The 21,530-nt window shown below is 45.5% G+C and overlaps 1 protein-coding gene across 5 annotated transcripts in view; it reads right to left on the bottom strand.

Annotated features, from left to right (window-relative positions):
• LOC138952069 (spectrin beta chain-like) overlaps positions 1-21,530 on the bottom strand; it is a 165,459-nt gene that overhangs the window by 66,484 nt on the left and 77,445 nt on the right. For 4 of the 5 annotated variants that reach the window (XR_011451293.1, XM_070323641.1, XM_070323643.1 and 1 more), the window contains exons 22-25: positions 10,926-11,201; positions 8,427-8,516; positions 7,401-7,478; positions 6,347-6,373 (exon numbers count right to left, since the gene is read on the bottom strand). Coding sequence is in view for 4 of the 5 variants with exons in the window: in XM_070323641.1 (XP_070179742.1) it covers positions 6,347-6,373; positions 7,401-7,478; positions 8,427-8,516; positions 10,926-11,201 (471 nt within the window). In the remaining variant the exon portion in view is untranslated. The remainder of the gene's footprint in view (positions 1-6,346; positions 6,374-7,400; positions 7,479-8,426; positions 8,517-10,925; positions 11,202-21,530) is intronic. The other variant, XM_070323642.1, reaches the window with a different exon arrangement.

The following is a 21,530-nucleotide window of genomic DNA, read 5'->3' as shown; positions in this document are numbered from 1 at the left end:
CACACTTCACTGATAATCCCGACTGATTGGGTCACCACACTAAGAGCTGTGAAAACACACTTGACTGGTGATCCCAACTAATTGGGTCACCACACTAAGAGCTGTGAAAACACACTTGACTGATGATCCCAACTGATTGGGTCACCACACTAAGAGCTGTGAAAACACACTTGACTGATGATCCCAACTGATTGGGTCACCACACTAAGAGCTGTGAAAACACACTTGACTGGTGATCCCAACTGATTGGGTCACCACACTAAGAGCTGTGAAAACACACTTGACTGATGATCCCAACTGATTTGTTCACCACACTAAGAGCTGTGAAAACACACTTGACTGATGATCCCAACTGATTGGGTCACCACACTAAGAGCTGTGAAAACACACTTGACTGATGATCCCAACTGATTGGGTCACCACACTAAGAGCTGTGAAAACACACTTGACTGATGATCCCAACTGATTGGGTCACCACACTAAGAGCTGTGAAAACACACTTGACTGATGATCCCAACTGATTGGGTCACCACACTAAGAGCTGTGAAAACACACTTGACTGATGATACCGACTGATTGGGTCACCACACTAAGAGCTGTGAAAACACACTTGACTGATGATCCCAACTGATTGGGTCACCACACTAAGAGCTGTGAAAACACACTTGACTGATGATCCCAACTGATTGGGTCACCACACTAAGAGCTGTGAAAACACACTTGACTGATGATACCTTTCTTTCTTTATTTGGTGTTTAACGCCGTTTTCAACCACGAAGGTTATATCGCGATGGGGAAAGGGGGGAGAGGGGATAGAGCCACTTGTCAATTGTTTCTTGTTCACAAAAGCACTAATCAAAAATTTGCGCCAGGGGCTTGCAACGTAGTACAATATATTACCTTTCTGGGATAATGCAAGTTTCCAGTACAAAGGACTTAACATTTCTTACATACTGCTTGACTAAAATCTTTACAAAAAATTGACTATATTCTATACAAGAAACACTTAACAAGGGTAAAAGGAGAAACAGAATCCGTTAGTCGCCTCTTACGACATGCTGGGGAGCATCGGGTAAATTCTTCCCCCTAACCCGCGGGGGGACTGATGATACCGACTGATTGGGTCACCACACTAAGAGCTGTGAAAACTCACTTGACTGATGATCCCAACTGATTGGGTCACCACACTAAGAGCTGTGAAAACACAGATGTACCACTAGATCAGACATAGTATGATGTACCACTAGACCAGACATAATATGATGTACCACTAGACCAGACGTAGTATGATGTACCACTAGACCAGACATAGTATGATGTACCACTAGACCAGACATAGTATGATGTACCACTAGACCAGACGTAGTATGATGTACCACTAGACCAGACGTAGTATGATCTACCACTAGACCAGACGTAGTATGATTTACCACTAGACCAGATGTAGTATGATGTGGTGCTATCTTTATATGTTGTCGTTACCCGTGGTTGGTCACAATGTTGGGTCAAAGCTTATCAGGTTAAGTAGACAGTAGAGGCAAAAAGATGGTGACTTAACACTGATATGCACAGTGAACAGAAAGACAATGTCCACACTGAGATCTACAGAATGACAATGTCCACACTGAGATCTACAGAAAGACAATGTACACACTGAGATCTACAGAATGACATACACACTGAGATCTACAGAATGACAATGTCCACACTGAGATCTACAGAATGACAATGTCCACACTGAGATCTACAGAATGACAATGTCTACACTGAGATCTACAGAATGACAATGTACACACTGAGATATACAGAAAGACAATGTACACACTGAGACCTACAGAAAGACAATGTCCACACTGAGATCTACAGAATGACAATGTCTACCCTGAGATCTACAGAATGACAATGTACACACTGAGATCTACAGAAAGACAAGGTACACACTGAGATATACAGAATGTCAATGTCCACAATGAGATCTAGAGAATGACAATGTCCACACTGAGATCTACAGATAGACAATGTCCAAATTGAGATCTACAGAATGACAATGTACACACTGAGATCTACAGAAAGACAATGTCCACACTGAGACCTACTGAAAGACAATGTACACACTGAGATCTACAGAAAGACAATGTCCACACTGAGATCTACATAATGACAATGCCCACACTGAGATCTACAGAATGGCAATGCCCACACTGAGACCTACTGGAAGACAATGTACACACTGAGATCTACAGAAAGACAATGTCCACACTGAGATCTACAGAAAGACAATGTCCACACTGAGATCTACAGAAAGACAATGTACACACTGAGATCTACAGAATGACAGTCTACACTGAGATCTACAGAAAGACAATGTCCACACTGAGGTCTACAGAATGACAATGTACAAACTGAGATCTACAGAATGAAAGTCTACACTGAGATCTACAGAATGAAAGTCTACACTGAGATCTACAGAATGACAATTTGTTTGTTTGTTTGTTTGTTTGTTTGCTTAACGCCCAGCCGACCACGAAGGGCCATATCAGGGCGGTACAGAATGACCATGTCCACACTGAGATCTACAGAATGACAATGTCCACACTGAGACCTACTGAAAGACAATGCCCACACTGAGATCTACTGAAAGACAATGCCCACACTGAGATCTACAGAATGACAATGTACACACTGAGATCTACAGAAAGACAATGTCCACACTGAGATCTACAGAATGACAATGTCCACACTGAGATCTACAGAATGACAATGTCTACACTGAGATCTACAGAATGACAATGTACACACTGAGACCTACAGAAAGACAATGTCCACACTGAGACTTACAGAATGACAATGTCCACACCAAGATCTACAGAATGACAATGTACACACTGAGATCTACAGATTCACAAAGTCTACACTGAGATCTACAGAAAGACAATGTACACACTGAGATGTACAGAATGACAATGTACACACTGAGATCTACAGAGTGACGTACACACTGAGATCTACAGAATGACAATGTCCACACTGAGATCTACAGAAAGACAATGTACACACTGAGATCTACAGAATGACAATGCCCACACTGAGATCTACAGAATGACAATGTCCACACTGAGATCTACAGAATGACAATGTCCACACTGAGATCTACAGAATGACAATGTCCACACTGAGATCTACAGAAAGACAATGTACACACTGAGATCTACAGAATGACAATGTCCACACTGAGATCTACAGAATGACAATGTCCACACTGAGATCTACAGAATGACAATGTCCACACTGAGATCTACAGAATGACAATGTACACACTGAGATCTACAGAAAGACAATGTACACACTGAGATCTACAGAATGACAATGTACACACTGAGATCTACAGAATGACAATGTCCACACTGAGATCTACAGAATAACAATTTCCACACTGAGATCTACAGAATAACAATGTCCACACTGAGATCTACAGAATGACAATGTACACACTGAGATCTACAGAAAGACAAAGTCTACACTGAGATCTACAGAATGACAATGTCCATGTCTGTGTCTTGTCTAGGTATGTATGTGTGTATGCGCTTGTATGATGTATGTTATGCTGTGTTTATGTGTATATAGAGGAAATAAAATGTATGAAAAAAAAAAAAAAGAGATCTACAGAATGACAATGTCCACACTGAGATCTACAGAATGACAATGTACACACTGAGATCTATAGAATGACAATGTCTGCACTGAGATCTACAGAATGACAATGTCCACACTGAGATCTACAGAATGACAATGTCCACACTGAGATCTACAGAATGACAATGTCTACACTGAGATCTACAGAATGACAATGTACACACTGAGATATACAGAAAGACAATGTCTGCACTGAGATCTACAGAATGACAATGTCCACACTGAGATCTACAGAATGACAATGTCCACACTGAGATCTACAGAATGACAATGTCTACACTGAGATCTACAGAATGACAATGTACACACTGAGATATACAGAAAGACAATGTACACACTGAGACCTACAGAAAGACAATGTCCACACTGAGATCTACAGAATGACAATGTCCACATTAAGATCTACAGAATGACAAAGTCTACACTGAGATCTACACTAACAGATCCCCACAAAGCACTCAGGCAAGGGCTCATTGTTTCCACCAATCCTTGCAACTAAAAAGACAATGACAACAAAGATGTCTTGAAAATGATGAACAAATATCAATAACAATAGCAAAATGAAAACATATGGTACTACAGCAAAAAGAGAAAATGCTGAGATGACTCGCATTCAGACTTCAAAGCAAAGATTTGTTACAAAGACCTGCAGAAAAACTCTACTTTCAAGTTTGCCAGTTGTCTATTTTAACTGTGACACCTGTGTGACCTTGGGACCTGTACAGCGGTCTTGGCAGGCCGGTGAAATCAAAGCCTCGGGGAGTCAGACCAGAAGCAACTAAGGCTGTAACACAGAATCACACCTCTGGACCAACAAAAGCTGTCACATTATCAGAAGGGAAAGGGGTGATAGGGGTGAGGGGGGTCACTACTCGGATGTCACTAGGGGGTCCAACCATGCACCACCTTCTGCTTTCTTTGATGCTCCCACATGCAGTCAAGGTCTTGACCTTACACATGCACAGTCAAGGTTAAGAGCTGCCGTTGTACTCAAAGCAATACTCTTTGCAGGCACCTACTTCTTGCCACAATGTCAAGTAAAACACACAATTGTGTTCTGCGTTTCACGTCTCACTCAGCATTGCTGTCAACACCATCACTTTAATAACTTAATCAAATATTGCTTCAGCACTGTACGCTGTTTTCTGTGTGTGTCGTAATACACAAACTTTATCAAAATAATAATGCTTCATCACTGTGTGCCATTTTGCACGTTTATTATGTGTGTATGGATACTGACAATTCATCAAATAACTAGATGGCGGGGGGGGGCGGCGGCGGCGGCGCAGGGATGAATGCGGGGCAGGGATGAAAACTGTCAATATACAAAACAGTAAATTTTAAGGTGCTTATTGTCCGTCAGGTCTTAATTGCCTATTTTGGACATGAACTGGTTTATACGATTTGAGTTTGTACGCCCTCACGGCTTTTGATGTATGCGTGTTTAGGTGGTATCAGCCATTTGCACTTATGGTAGAATGTCCAAGATCTTTAACGTGCCATTGTGGTGACACGGGGGTGGGAGATGGATACTGTCTCTGGGTCTGCACATAAAGTTGACCTGTGTCCGTCCCCGCCCGGATTCGAACCAGCGACCTCTCGATCACAAGTCCAGTGCTCTACCACCTGAGCTACCCGGGCCCCCATATACAAAACTAACTTCTTTTTTATTTTGAAGATGGGAGGGATTTTGCACACAAATATTGAAAACTCGGCAGGTTTCAAGTAGAAGGGAAGCTACTGCTGCTTCAGCAACCTAAAGTCGTTGAATTGCGAAGATTGTTTCCCTTGGCACAGTGGATTTTTCGCGTGGCTATAAATAGATTCGACCTTTGCACTTTTACAGTGAGGACAACGGGTGCAAGGAAAGCGTTCTGGACAGTGACCTTCTAAAAATAGTAACGGGAATATCTGAAGCTGCTTGTCATACCGTAGCATTCTGATCAGTCATCGCTCAACGGCTATCGCCAGTTATCTCAGAGAATGAGCCGTACTCATTTTGACCTGAGTTCAGGATGATACCGTAGCTGTGATCGGAAGATCAAACTTCAGATTTTGAAGAAGCTCTTTCTCATTCAGTATTCTTGCAAATACCGTACGTGATTGACGCCACACGAAGGAAGGGAGATAAACGCGCAAAACACTGGAGAAGATAAGGAAGAGTTACTGGGAATGGATCTACAGAAAAACCAAAATCGGTTCACCGCGCCGCGCTTAGAGCACGTGTTGAAAATTTTCATCGACCAGATTGTGTCCGGGGTCTACCTGAATATGCCCACCAAATTTGAAGCAGATCCATCGAGAACTTTGGCCGTGCATCGCGAACACACACACACACACACAAGCCGTATATATATATAGATAGATAGATACTTCAGCACTGTTTAACATTTTGCATGTTTATTACGTGTGTATGGATACAGACAATTTATCCAAGCTCCCCCCGTCGCGATATAACCTTGAACGGTTGAAAACGACGTTAAACACCAAATAAAGAAAGAAAGATCCAAGCTCCTATACGACGTTGACTGCCAGTGGGAAGCAGGAGCAAAGCTTCAGGGGGGGGATGTTGGATAGTATGATGAAGAGGTGTGCAAGTGACACTACCACAGAAACAAGCCACAGAGTGGAGCGGATGTAGGCAATGAGTTACCTGCTTATCAAGCGATCCCAGGCCACTCTGCGATAGCACACACCAACATGTTAACATCATGCACACACATAACACCCAGCGCCTTTCTTACAAACACGTGCTGTCTATGCATCTACACCATCCAACATTACACAAAACTGAACTGACAGTTCTACTAATTTTGAATCGTGCAATTTGAACAAATGGAAGAATAAAATTCACTGTTGGCCGTTTACCTTTGAACCGTTAATGAAACAGGTTGTTCAAAACGTTCTTCTTTACCCATCTTCCTTACCTCAAATTTTGAATCATGCAACTTGGACAAATGGAAGAATAACATTCACTGTTGGCTGTTTACCTTCTGAGTGTTCAAAACGTTCTTCTTTACCCATCTTCCTAACCTAACCTTAAAACTCATACAAAAGCAATCAGCTGCTTTGAGAAAAGGTTCATGTTTAGAGGGAAAGTAAGAGGCAAAGGTATGAATGTTACTATGGTAATCATGCGAAAAATGGTCTTTAAGGGGGTAGGAAGGACAGGCAGTAAAATGCATCATGTCCCATATAAACTTGGCCAAAAAATTATTGCAACAATTTTTGCACGCTAACAAAAGCATTAAAACGCAATTTAATTTAGTTAAACATATATGCCCGAAAAGGTAATTATGTCAGCTGTACATATCATTTGTTCGATTGATGGTACTTTGTATAGGCATCCCGTGACAGCCTGTCAAACAAGGTCACCCCTAAAATCGACCTGACAAAAGCCGTATTTTAAAATCTGCAAAAAATCAGAATATGCACAAACCAAACACTTCTGACAACCAATGGAAAGGCCATTCAATTACCTGTTCAGAACATTCCTTTTCGAGCATATAAAGTTCAACTAAAGATAATTGGGTTTTAATGCTTTTCTTAGCGTGCGAAAATTGTTGCAATCATTGTTTGGCCAAGTTTACATAGACAGACAATGGTGTTGAGATCTCTGGTAATGTGTGGAACATAGACAGATGAATGGTGTTCTAGCAATGTATGAAACATGGACTGAAAATAGACGGTAAAACGTGGCCACTTACCGGTACGTCCTCCTTGGACAGGAAATTCTCCTGTTGGTTCAGCAGCACCTCCGCCTGTTTGGCGTCCCGCAGGAACATCTGAAACACCCGATCTCAGTGTTAGTGTCTGAAACACCTTATCACAGTGTTAGTGTCTCAAACACCCCATCACCGTGTTAGTGTCTCAAACACCCCATCACAGTGTTAGTATCTGAAACACCCCATCACAGTGTTAGTGTCTGAAACACCCCATCACAGTGTTAGTGTCTCAAACACCCCATCACAGTGTTAGTGTCTCAAACACCCCATCACAGTGTTAGTGTCTCAAACACCCCATCACAGTGTTAGTGTCTCAAACACCCCGTCACAGTGTTAGTGTCTCAAACACCCCGTCAGTGTTAGTGTCTCAAACACCCCATCACAGTGTTAGTGTCCCAAACACCCCATCACAGTGTTAGTGTCTCAAACACCCCATCAGTGTTAGTGTCTGAAACACCCCATCAGTGTTAGTGTCTCAAACACCCCATTAGTGTTAGTGTCTCAAACACCCCGTCACAGTGTTAGTGTCTCAAACACCCCATCACAGTGTTTGTGTCTCTTATAAATTATAAATGCCCGTTATTATTATTATTATTATTATTAGTGTCTCAAACACCCCATCAGTGTTAGTGTCTCAAACACCCCATCAGTGTTAGTGTCTGAAACACCCCATCAGTGTTAGTGTCTGAAACACCCCATCACAGTGTTAGTGTCTCAAACACCCCATCACAGTGTTAGTGTCTCAAACACCCCATCACAGTGTTAGTGTCTCAAACACCCCATCACAGTGTTAGTGTCTCAAACACCCCGTCACAGTGTTTGTGTCTCAAACACCCCATCACAGTGTAAGTGTCTCAGACACCCTATCACAGTGTTGGTATCACCGCCCTGTTGGCAACACTGAAAACACACACACACACACACACACCAATGCCACACAAAAAACACACACACACACGCACACGCACACACACACAAGACAAGAACAAAGAGAGTGAGTAAGCTGACCTGGTGGCTGAGGCTCTGTGACAACAGCTGCTGGCGGTTCTCCCACATCTGTAACAACTCGTGCCAGCCGTCATCCAGGGCTTGCAGTCGCTGAAATACACACCATACGTCATGACATTACACACACCATACATCATGACATGACACACAACATACATCATGACATGACACACACCATACCTTGTGACACTACACACACCATACGTCATGACACAACCAGACATGAGACCAGCAAATGTTCCAAAAGTAGGAAAGTAAGCCGGGGTCCAGGGGCCGCATAGGCCCCTGTTGGGTTCCAGGGGTAACGCCCCGGTAGGGGGTTCTGACCCCCTGTCGGAAAATGAATGTTAGAATTATAAAGGCCATTTTGGGGCCTCTCCTGATAGCAAAAAATTAGATCATGCCTTTTTAAAAAGCTATAAAAACCACAAGAATAATATGTTTTAGCATTTTAAACAAAAGTGTAATTTATAACAATCACACACACACAAAACTTACTTGAAAACTTTCAGAACCAACACATTTTTTCCACCAAGTCCGTATTTCACGACGCAGTGGCCGTTGTCGCACCACGTGCACACGGCCTGACCGGGAATGGATATCTTGGCGATACTGTCGCCAATGAGCTGGCGCCTTTCTTTCTTGTTGATAATGACAGTCACTTCTTCTGACAGCCAGTTGGCTTTCCATTTGTTTTTCACACTTTGGTCGTCAATCGTAAGAGCTTCCACAGCCGACAAAACAATACGGAATCCAGACGCCATGATGCTACCTTTTTCACCTTCGGCGTTTGGAGATCGGCAGCCAATCAAAACCCGCAAACCGCCATCGGTGAATAATTAGGCCTCTAGTCGATAATCGTCGGAGATCGACAGCCAATCAAACGCGACCCATGATACTGCTATGGGTTCACGCGAGTGCTGGGGTGCGAATGCACTGACTTCAGACGCAGACAGCTTCAGCTGAACGGTTCATACCACCACCCCCCCTCCCCTTTTTTCTCAACGAATTTGCATCGATCTCAAGAATGGTCTGTGAGCTAAGGAAAATATCGGAATTCCGATAAAATTTGGACCAGTCCCATGTCTGCACAACACACACCATATGTCATGACACAACACACACCATACCTCATGACACAACACACACCATACCTCATGACACGACACACACCATACCTCATGACACGACACACACCATACCTCATGACACGACACACACCATACCTCATGACACGACACACACCATACCTCATGACACGACACACACCATGACTACACACACACCATACCTCATAACACGACACAAACCATACGTCATGACACGACACAAACCATACGTTATGAAAAAAGGCTTTACTGGGAGGCTACAGCGAGCGCCCTTTCACTTGGACCTATACCCAAATGTAATGCCACTGGATATGAGACAGTACAAGAACAAGGGTGATATAATGCCACTGGATATGAGACAGTACAAGAACAAGGGTGATATAATGCCACTGGATATGAGACAGTACAAGAACAAGGCCAAGGGTGATATAATGCCACTGGATATGAGACAGTACAAGGCCAAGGGTGATATAATGCCACTGGATATGGGACAGTACAAGAACAAGGGTGATATAATGACACTGGATATGAGACAGTACAAGAACAAGGGTGATATAATGCCACTGGATATGGGACAGTACAAGAACAAGGGAGATATAATGCCACTGGATATGAGACAGTACAAGAACAAGGGTGATATAATGCCACTGGGTGTGAGACAGTACATGAACAAGGGTGATATAATGCCACTGGATATGAGACAGTACAAGAACAAGGGTGATATAATGCCACTGGATATGAGACAGTACAAGAACAAGGGTGATATAATGCCACTGGATATGAGACAGTACAAGAACAAGGGTGATATAATGCCACTGGATGTGAGAGAGTACAAGAACAAGGGTGATATAATGCCACTGGATATGAGACAGTACAAGAACAAGGGTGATATAATGCCACTGGGTGTGAGACAGTACATGAACAAGGGTGATATAATGCCACTGGATGTGAGACAGTACAAGAACAAGGGTGATTCAGGGGATGGTTTACATCCAATGGCACATAATGCCACTGGATATGAGACAGTACAAGAACAAGGGTGATTCAGGGGATGGTTTACACCCAATGGCACATAATGCTACTGGAGATGACAGAGTACAAGAAGAACAAGGGTGATTCAGGGGATGGTTTACACCCAATGGCACATAATGCTACAGGATATGAGAAGAGGACCAGACGAACTAGGGTGATTTAGGGGATGGTTTACACCCAAAGGATGGTATAGGACATGAAGAAGGTCTTGTACTAACTTCAACATCAAAGTTAACTGTACACGTTAACAAAGACCTCAACAAATTGAAATTAGATCAGCGGAAAACATTACACCTGTTTGTGTTAACGAAACATAGCAAAGGAAAACATGCTTGCATGTAGATTGAACCGTCCTTACCTGTCTGAGGAACATGTACTGAGGGTCATCTTGACCTTCTGTGACCTTGTCCCCAAACTCTTTGATCTTGGCGTACTCCGGGGCGTAGGTATCGATCTCGTCGCGTAGCTGCTGGTGCTGGTTGAGCAGGCGCTCAGCGTCAGCCAGACTGTTGGGAATGTCTTCCGAGGCCACCGTGGTCTGTGTGCGCGACAGCCATTGCTGAAAGTGATCCAGGCTGCCCAGGAAACGTTGCAACTCTCCCGCCTCTCCTAGCTTCTCATCACGCTCCTTCAGCTGGGGACACAGATACAACACACATCATTACAGGGACACAGATACAACACACATCATTACAGGGACACAGATACAACACACATCATTACAGGGACACAGATACAACACACATCATTACAGGGACACAGATACAACACACATCATTACAGGGACACAGATACAACACACATCATTACAGGGACACAGATACAACACACATCATTACAGGGACACAGATACAACACACATCATTACAGGGACACAGATACAACACACATTATTACAGGGACACAGATACAATACACATCATTACAGGGACACAGATACAACACACATCATTACAGGGACACAGATACAACACACATCATTACAGGGACACAGATACAACACACATCATTACAGGGACACAGATACAACACACATTATTACAGGGACACAGATACAATACACATCATTACAGGGACACAGATACAACACACATCATTACAGGGACACAGATACAATACACATCATTACAGGGACACAGATACAACACACATCATTACAGGGACACAGATACAACACACATCATTACAGGGACACAGATACAACACACACCATTACAGGGACACATAGATACAACACACATCATTACAGGGACACAGATACAACACTTATCAATATAGGGACAATCATACAACACACATCATTACAGGGTAATACAACACACATCAATACTGTGACACAGATACTTCTTCTTCTGCATTCCTGTGACACAGATGCAACACACATCAATAAAAACAAGTCGCGTAAGGCGAAATTACTACATTTAGTCAAGCTGTGGAACTCACAGAATGAAATTGAACGCACTGCATTTTTTTCACAATGACCGTAGTCCGCCGCTAGTGCAAAAGGCAGTGAAAGTGACAAGCCTGTTTAGCGCGGTAGCGGTTGGGCTGTGCTGCATAGCACGCTTTACTGTACCTCTCTTTGTTTTAACTTTGTGAGCGTGTTTTTAATCCAAACATATCATATCTATATGTTTTTTGAATCAGGAACCAACAAGGAATAAGATGAAATTGTTTTTAAAACGATTTCGGAAATTTAATTTTAATCATAATTTTTATATTTTTAATTTTCAGAGCTTGCTTTTGATCCGAATATAACATATTTATATGTTTTTTGAATCAGAACATGATGAAGAATAAAATAAAAGTAATTTTGGATCGTTTTATAAAAAAATAGTTTTAATTACAATTTTCAGATTTTTAATGACCAAAGTCATTAATCAAAAATGTTAATGGTAAATTTTCATTTGATTAATATACTTACCCAATTCACATATAGCAATTTACTTCAGTTTAGTGCTAGGACGCTGAAACCTACGCTCACCCTGGTAAGGGGGAAAGTACCCTAACAAGAAGAGCAAACGCTCGATCGAGTCACTTTCGCAGTTCTGAATATTATATGAGGCATCAGATGGACAGGAAGAAATTGCTATTCACAACACAATGCATACCTGAAGCATACCTGTGACCTTGAAAAAGGTCAAAGGTCACCAAAGCAGACGTCAAAGTGTAGAGGTCACTGGGAGTCACGTTCACATAAAATTTGAGCCCGGTCACTTTTATAGTTTCCGAGAAAAGCCCAACGTTAAGTTGTGTGTTGCCGAACAGAAAAGGCTAGTTATCTCCCTTGTTTTTCTGATAACGTTCGTAAAAGGCTACAGATGTAAATACTTTGATGTAAAGAATAATCCTACAAAGTTTCAATCACATTCGATGAACTTTGTCAAAGATATAAAATGTCTAATTTTTCCTTTGACGCTGACCTGTGACCTTGAAAAAGGTCAAAGGTCAACGAAACCATCGTTAAAGTGTAGAGGTCATTGGAGGTCACGACTAAACAAAATATGAGCCCGATCGCTTTGATAGTTTCCGAGAAAAGTCCAACGTTAAGGTGGTGTCTACGGACGGCCGGCCGGACGGCCGGCCGGACAGACTAACACTGACCGATTACATAGAGTCACTTTTTCTCAAGTGACTCAAAAATAGAACAGCCTTGACAGTCACATGATGACGTCATGACAAGGATACCCCCCAGCGTGCTCTGCGCACGCGTGCTCTGCGCACGCGTGCTCTCGCCGCCATCTTGTAATCATTCGCTCAAAGCGCCCCATTATTATTTTTAGGGGAACTAAAGCGGGGTAGGCGGGAGGGACTTCAGTATGTGAATTGGGTAAGTATATTAATCAAATGAAAGTTTACCATTACAATTTTCGATTAAATTACATATCTTATCCCAATTCACATATACCAGATTGCTAATTAAGGTGGTGGGATGCTCACCTATGAGCTAGGCAACAATTGCCCTGCTGCTACCATCGCTGGTAGGGTCTTTGTACCATCCTGCCGCGTACTGGAATGTCGCGCAGGTAAAGTAGATAAAAAACCATCCTCAGATCACCAGAAGGTGGAGTCGAGGACCTCAGATAATCTTCCTGATTTAGGACCAACTTAGCTATGTCCTTATCTCTCTTTGTGTACAAAGAGATTGCCTGCCAGGCCCGTGTTCCAAACGGTCACCCATCCCGGTAGAACCGGGCTCAATAATTGTTAACCTCGGTGGTCAGAAACCGTGTTGCTGCCTATGGCTGAGCACGGAAGTCTAAGCCACGGCTGCAACAAGCGGGTATACTTTCCCTGTTTGCAAAGCAGTCGTTTGTGCAGGCCCACGTGCTCGATGAGATATGTAAAGGTGCCATGTTTAAAGGTGGTGTGTGAGGGGTAGCGTGGCATGTTTAGTGCACCGATGCTTTTTGTTGCAGCCTTCTTTTGCTGGCTGTTTTCCGACTGCCTACGTATATCTACTACGTGCTATGCTGAGCGGGATGCTGTAACCAGGTCGTCCGCGGCATTGATGTAACCTGCTAACCTGATGTACTGGTGATTTGCTGTCGCTGTCGCCGTCCTACCAGCTACAACTCTTACTTTTTCTGGTAGACTACGGGAGGACCTTCAGCGACTGAGTGAGGCGCCTGATGTCTCCACTGTTCCCTGCTTCGTTGCCACGCCAGCCGGCACTACATTCGACGGAGCAGTTGTGGAGACTATAGACTAATCACGGGCCGCCCACTCAGTGGCAAAAAGCTAAGTTGCACCATGTCTTTTGCACCCTTCTTACCACCAAGTCATCTGTTATATTTATGATTATACTCGAGTGGTGACGACGTGGGGTGTGTGACACCTGCATGAACTAGTACTTTAACCTTTTAACTACCAAGTTTATTGTTCTGTAGAATCCCTCAGCTCCCAAGTTATTTTGAGCAGAGACGGTCAAAAACGGGTATGCGTGTTTTAATTATTATTACTCAGTTTCTCTTTGTCAGATTGATAAAAAAAATTGGTATGTTATTGGATAGGGATCAAACTTCAAAGAGTATGTGTTCTTCTTCTTGGTGGTATGTATGTCGCAGTGTTATCATGATTTATCTACCTGTTTACCTGTCAATAAAGTTGAAAAATTACGCTTACTTGTTGCTCCGGTATATCATCCGTTTCGCTGTCACTTGTTGATATTCATTGAACGATCAAAGTAGGTCAGATCAGCAGTGTTCACAGAAATGCTGATGTTGAAGCCAGAATCTTCTAATTGATGTCTATTTTCGTGGAGATAATCAAGCATAGTCATGAAATCAGGATCACTGTCATCTGAATCCATGTCGGCACCAAGCGCCCAAAAGATTTGGTGAAAAAAGATCGATTGTAACTCTCACAGAGATCGAAAGCACATGGGAAAAAACAAGGCGGAAGTGAGACAATCCCACAATGCATTTGCAACCGTCTTATTACTACTGCTCGCGCACAACAACCGCAAACAACCGAAACAGACGCTACACCGGCGAGGGGCGGTATCGGGCGGTATGGGAATAGCGGCAATGGCGGAAGACGGGCGGTATCGGGCGGTATGGTAGTTAAAAGGTTAAGGCAGACAGCTATATTTCCTAACTATACACGGGATCAGCGTGTTATTATTATTTTCTGTACTTTAACTGGCATTTTTGTCAGTGACCATTTTAAAAAGAACATCTTTTGGAGTTAAGTCTCGAGGGAGGTGGCTGATATTACATAAACAGGCGTCTGAAACTTACACTTTTGTTGATTCTATTTATTTGTATGACTGCGAGAGTGGATCGTGGTGTGGTTAGTTAGTTAGAAGTAACTAACCGTTCATAATCACCTTATTGTGATATTGAACCGTGACACAGAGCGAATAGGCAAAGTCAGAGACAGGTAGCTGCTGAGAGCTCTAACGGGGCAGTTAAATACATCAGGGTCTCCAGGAGCAAGAACATTGCTCAAGGGGGAATGCGAATAAGAGGGGATGTTTGACCAGGCTTCTGGTTCTTAGCAAGAAAGTCAGGTCTAAATTTAAGAGAAATAGAGCCATCCTTTTCTAATGAAATATCCCTCGAAAGTCCTGATAACGCATGAACTTCGCTACCCTGCCTAGAGGTAGCAAGTAAAACCAGGAAAAGAGTCTTTCGCGTCACATTAGCCAAACTGGCTGCATGGAGAGGCTCAAACTCAGAAGCAAGAAACCGCAAAACCAAAAACAGGTCCCAAGCAGGGAGCTGTGCCTTGGAACGAGCTGTGTCAAGAGAAGCGCCCTTGATGACACTAGCAATAACCCCACTCAGGTTAATCTTGTGACCTAACTGCTTAAGAGTAGAAGAGATCGAAGATCTCCTAACTCGCAGAGAAGAGGGAGAACCTCCTTGATCTGCTAGCCAGGACAAGTGGTTGGCCACCTGCATAGACCTAGGAGAGAGAGGATCAACGCCGTTTACCAAACACCATTTCGACCAAGCCGCCCAGTGTGAAGAATACACTGAGTTGGTTGAATCCCTGTGAGCATGCTGCACCAAAATCAGAGTTGAAGCTGAGGCCCCTGCACGGAGCAGAGAGACTCTGACAGAATCCACCCGTGAAGCTGTAGCGCTTGTGGATTTTCGTGCGGTATGCCTGACCGAGGCTGTAACAGATCGCCCTTTCTTACGTCGAGTGGAATTGGAGGACGAACTGAAAGACGGAGTAGATCGGGATACCAGTGCTGGCTGGGCCAAAGAGGAGCAACCAGAACCAGCACTGGCCTCTCTATGTCTGCCTTTCTCACAACTCTGCCCAGAAGGCGAAATGGAGGAAAGGCATAGGCCACCAGACTTGACCAATCCATCTCGAGTGCGTTTACCCCCCATGCTTGAAGGTCCGGGAACGGTGACACAAAGAGAGGTAGTCTGGTGGAAAACCTTGTCGCGAACAAGTCGATGAACGGCTTGTTCACCTGAGCCCAGAGACGATGTAGAGCCTGGTGGGACAGTGTCCACTCTGAATGTAGGACTTTGTCCCCCCTGCTCAGGGCATCTGCCAAAACATTGAGACTGCCCTTCAGATATGTTGCTGACAGAAGGATGTGATGAGTGTTGCACCATATCAGTATGCGACAAGCGCTGTCTGACAGACTCTGAGACCGAGTCCCACCCTGGCGGTTTATGTAGGCCGCTACAGTCATGTTGTCTGTATGTAACCTGACATGGCTGTCTGTCAGAAGAGGCAGAAACGCCTGAAGACCAAGAGCAACAGCCTCTAACTCCAGTGCATTTATGTGCCAAGATACCTGATTGGCGTCCCAAACACTTGACGCCGTCTGCTCTGCCAGATGTGCTCCCCAACCTGTCCGGGAGGCGTCCGTGAACAGATCGTTCTCCGGGGAAGGGGGAGCAATGGGAACTCCCTGCGAAACCCAGGGAAGGAGCCACACACACGTGGTACGGCCGAACCAACTCCCCAACTCGACCGAACCAGCGGAGCCATAGATTCCATCTGACCCAGCAGCGAGGACAACTCCCGAGCCGTGGATAGATTCTTTCCGTAAAGAGAGCGAATCAAAGCCTGCAACTTGTCCATCCTTCTCTGAGAAGGGCGGACTGACCAATTCAAGGTGTTGAACTCTATCCCCAGATAAGTGAAATGTTGGGACGGTTTCAACTCCGATTTCAGCAGATTCACTGTGAAGCCGAGTTGCCATGCCTGACTGAGAACCCTCTGTGTGTGCGTTCTGCAAAGGTCCTGGTCCTGATGTAAAATCAGCCAGTCGTCCAGGTATGCCCTCAAACGCACACCCTCCTGTCTCACCAGGGCACAGAGCTGACGAATGACCATGGTGAATATCCAAGGGGAGAGAGAGAGACCGAAAGGAAGAGCTCGGAACTGAAAATTTTCTCTCCCCAGCGGAAGCGCAGCCATTTCCTGTCCGCTGAGTGCATGAGAACATGGAAATAGGCGTCCGTCAAGTCGACAGAAGTGGCCCAGTCTCCTGGCCGGAGAGCCTCTCGCACAGAGGTAGGAGTCTCCATTGTGAATTTCACAACTCGAAGATATCTGTTCAGAGTTGACAGATCGAGAACCGGTCTCCATGCCTCTGAAGCTTTGGGGATAACAAAAAGTCTGCCATAGAACCCCAGAGACCCCTGATCGTGAATCTCCTCGATCACTTCTTTCAAAAGGAGGGAAGTCACCTCTCCCTGCACAGCTGACTTGGCCTCCGGGTCTCTTGGGAACTTGAAAGGCGGAGGTATCCTGGTCAGAGGAGCCTTTCCCTCTGCCCAGAGAAGACGGAATCCCGAACGCACTATCCCTAAGATCCACTCGCTGGCCACCATGTGTGACCAGGAAGCGAGAGCCCTGGAGGGGCCGCCCGCCACCACGAAGGTGGGGGCTACAGGGATCAGCGGTTCGGGAAGGCATCATTGGGGGGTGGGGCTTACGCCCCGACCCCCTAGAACCACCAAAAGAAGAGCCCCTCTTCTGATAAGGAGCACCTCGCCCCCTACCTCGAGAAGAAGTGCTCTGGTTCTGTGCCTTGCCCCCACCAGAGGAAGAAGGCTGTGCCTTTTTCTGAACCTGAGGCTTGCTCTGCGCTTTCTGAAAACCCTGATGCGCAATACGAGCAATGGCTAAATCTCTTGCATCTTGAGTCTCTTTTTGCAGAGCATCGAGAGATGTACGACCCAAGAGAGAGCCATCCGTGAAAGGTGAGACCTTCAGATTATCAATCGTGCCTTTATCTCTGATCCTAGACCCAGCTAGAAAAGCCGATCTGAAGGAATGTACTGCGTGAGTATACAGTCTGGCCGGAAGATTCATCTGTTCCTGCGAAACCCTGGCTAAAGTAGCCAAAAGGGTAGTCACATCCTCCGAGGAGGCATCAAACCGAAATTCAAATGGATCAAGCGAAGTTGCAATTGACCTTGACAATGATCTCTGGAGAGACTCCGACATGGAAGCCAACTCCAACAGAGACCTTCCAGTTTCCTCCAATGCCAAAAGGGAGGCTTCAGTATAGAGGACAGGCCTGTCCCTACTATACCCATCCTCCCTCAGAGTGGCTAGTTCCGGTGTAACCGGAAGAGCTGACTTAGGTAGAGCAAACGCCTCAATCAGATTGATAGGCTGAGTACCCAATTTGAAATTCCGAAAGCCAGCCGAACAAGAAGGAGCTTGTTGATCAGCTTGAGCAAGCCAAGGCTTAGTCGACTCAGGTGCCTCACTGTGTTGTGACAACAAAGACACAGTAGAGCTCTGAGTACTCGACTGAGGGCGAAATTTCATCAGAACTTTCGACGGTGATTCCCGAAACCGGAAAGGACATTTAGCCTCCTTGGAACCCCGGAAATCACTGAGAGCAGAAGGTGGTGGAACAAACTGAGCCTTAGACTCAACCACCCCTTCCTCAAAATACTTGAAAGCCGTTTCAGCTGCCAACGCAACAGCGTTTGACAGCTTCTGCGGCAACCTGAATTTAGTGCATTCCCCCATAGCGGAAGCACCATCATCAGTACTCCCTTCATGCACATCCGTGCAATCCGGAAGCTGACCCCCACATTGACTACCATAGTTCGACGGGGAGTCAGCTTTACTGCCCTCTTCCTGCCCCCATGGCGGAAGCGGAAGCTGCACACCCTGGCCCAAATCTTCCGATAAGGCGGGGTGCACCAAGACTTCCGTTCGCTTCTCAGGGTCCTTACCTTGAACTGACCGACCGCCTGAGCGGAATTGGCCAGCCCAGAGATCAGAACTTTCGCCCCGACAGAGTACGAGGGGGGTTACTTTCTCCTGAGAACGCGCTACGCTTTGGCCGGAGAACCCGGTTACTTGCGTAGCTGACATACCTTTAGACTGAACTGGAACGCCGGAAGACGGACCACTCTACGAAAGGAAGTGACGGTCATCAGCATCCTGTGAAGCATGAACATCCACTTGCGTGACCGTGGCGGAAGGGGAAGGGCGAACCTTGCCCAACGAAGCGACATCCGTCACCCCGGAAGGAAGAGCCCGAAGTTCCGCTCTCGTGGAAGAAATCTCTGCAGCCAAAGATGTAACCTGCGAACTGAGCGAAAGTAGCAAAGCAGTTACGTCCGCAGAAGCCAAACCAGAACCCACAGAAGAGGAAGTCCCTTTAACAGACTTATCTTCATGAACGACCTTGTCCGAGGACCTAACAGGCAAAATGGAGGTAGCCGGTAAATCGACCAAAACATCAATACATTTCTTGGAGGTCGGTTCTAAAACAGCAGCCTGGCCGGTTTGTTTAGCTTTCTTAGGCGTTTTCCTAGACAGAGAGGACTCAGCAGCCACCTGTTTGGGAGTATGCCTCTTCCTGGCACTATCAGCCATGACAAAAAGACTCAAGACAAAATTTTCAGAAAATTTTTACAAGTCCAAATTGTGGCCAAAATCATGAAAAAACAAGGAAAGATCTCACCCCGACATAGTGGCGAAGTCAAAACGAAGAGTAAAAAACCAAGAGGAATGTAACAAAGTCAAAAGACTCAGTGACAACAGCTGTAAAACAGCCAGAGCGTACAAAATAGTGACCAACTTGACTGAGCGCTGAGGTAGGAATGTAAACATGGCGGCATATGCGCACGCATACGGAAGAGAGACTCAGTATTGGTCTGGACTTGATACCAGTATGGGTATTGGTCACTCTTTTTTAGAGTTGTCTCGAAAATTTCAACCATAAATTTTCATTTAATTAATATACTTACTCAACTCACATAAATAGCATTAACTTCAGTTCATTGCTTAGGTATTTAAGTAGTACTCGACCCTGGTACAGGGGGAGGTAACTCCCAAAACAAAACAAGTCCTTAGTCAAGGACAGGAGTCACCTCCCCTACCGGTAACCCCGCGCATGCGCGAGCCCTGCTACCAGTCGTCATTCCCCCACGGAAACACACACCTTCAACATATAAAAATGTTAGCGGGGATGGTTGGGAGGGTATGAACTATGTGAGGCGAGTGCTGGCAATGTCCCGAAGGTAGTAGCTGAGAAAGACGTCCTGAGATGTCCAATAAGCGGCGTTAAGAACGTCCGACATCCTTCCAGACTTGAGGACAGCGAATGAAGTCGCCCACGCTCGAGCCTCATGTGTTCGAGGCGAACTCGAGCCGTTGAGAAGGGCCTCACGTCTCCAAAACACAACTTGTGAATAGAGACGAGCCGCGTTCGTCATCTGGGTGTCAGTGACTTCGCTAGAGCAGCCAGGAGCATGGCTGCGTCTGCCTCTACCGCGTCATCCCAAAATTTAAAAGGTTCAATGGATGACGTAATGGCTCTCGTCAAAGACCTAATCAGCGTTTCCGCCAGAGAGGAAAGCTCAAGGGAGGAACGCCTGCTCTCCTCTAGCCCTAGGAGACCCTGGTCCATGCAAACGGCGGTTCTCTCGCGGCTATACCCGTCTTGCCGCAGACGAGCCAGTTCCAGTGTCACCGGAAGTGGCGATTTGGGCAACGAAAACGAGGAGAGGAGGGAGTGCGGCTTGCTCGGAAGCCGCGTTCTCCTCGAATTGGCTGGTGGGCCGCCGCCTGCCTGTGCCGAGGCCAACCAAGGCTGAGCAGATGCAGGAGCATTGCCATGAGCGACCAAAAGAGGGAAGGGTGAGGCAGCGTCTGCACCCAACACCTGAGCCATCGCAAAAGGGACAGAAGGCGACTCGACAAAGCAAAACCGCGCCTTAGCATCCCCGATGCCCGGAAAATCTGCTATAGCGGAAGGAGGAGGAACAGCGAAAGAAGATTCGGCCGAGACACCTTCGGGAAAATACCGTGAAGTGATCTCTGCCGCCAACTCCAGAGTAGGGACAAGCTTGCTGGGGATACGCAAAGGAGGATCTGACTCAGAACGATCGTCATCACCCTCTATTCCCTCGAAGCAACCTTCCTGTTCTTTGTCAGAATAGTGGTCCGGAATCCCGCCGGAAACCCACACATCCGCCGGAACACCAGAGGAGGAAGTGGCCAAAGCCGG

The sequence above is a fragment of the Littorina saxatilis genome, linkage group LG17 (genome assembly GCF_037325665.1).
Source record: "Littorina saxatilis isolate snail1 linkage group LG17, US_GU_Lsax_2.0, whole genome shotgun sequence".
Classification (NCBI taxonomy): domain Eukaryota; kingdom Metazoa; phylum Mollusca; class Gastropoda; order Littorinimorpha; family Littorinidae; genus Littorina; species Littorina saxatilis.
Note: the sequence above shows the minus strand (reverse complement) of the source record. Positions and strands in the feature narration are given on the sequence as shown.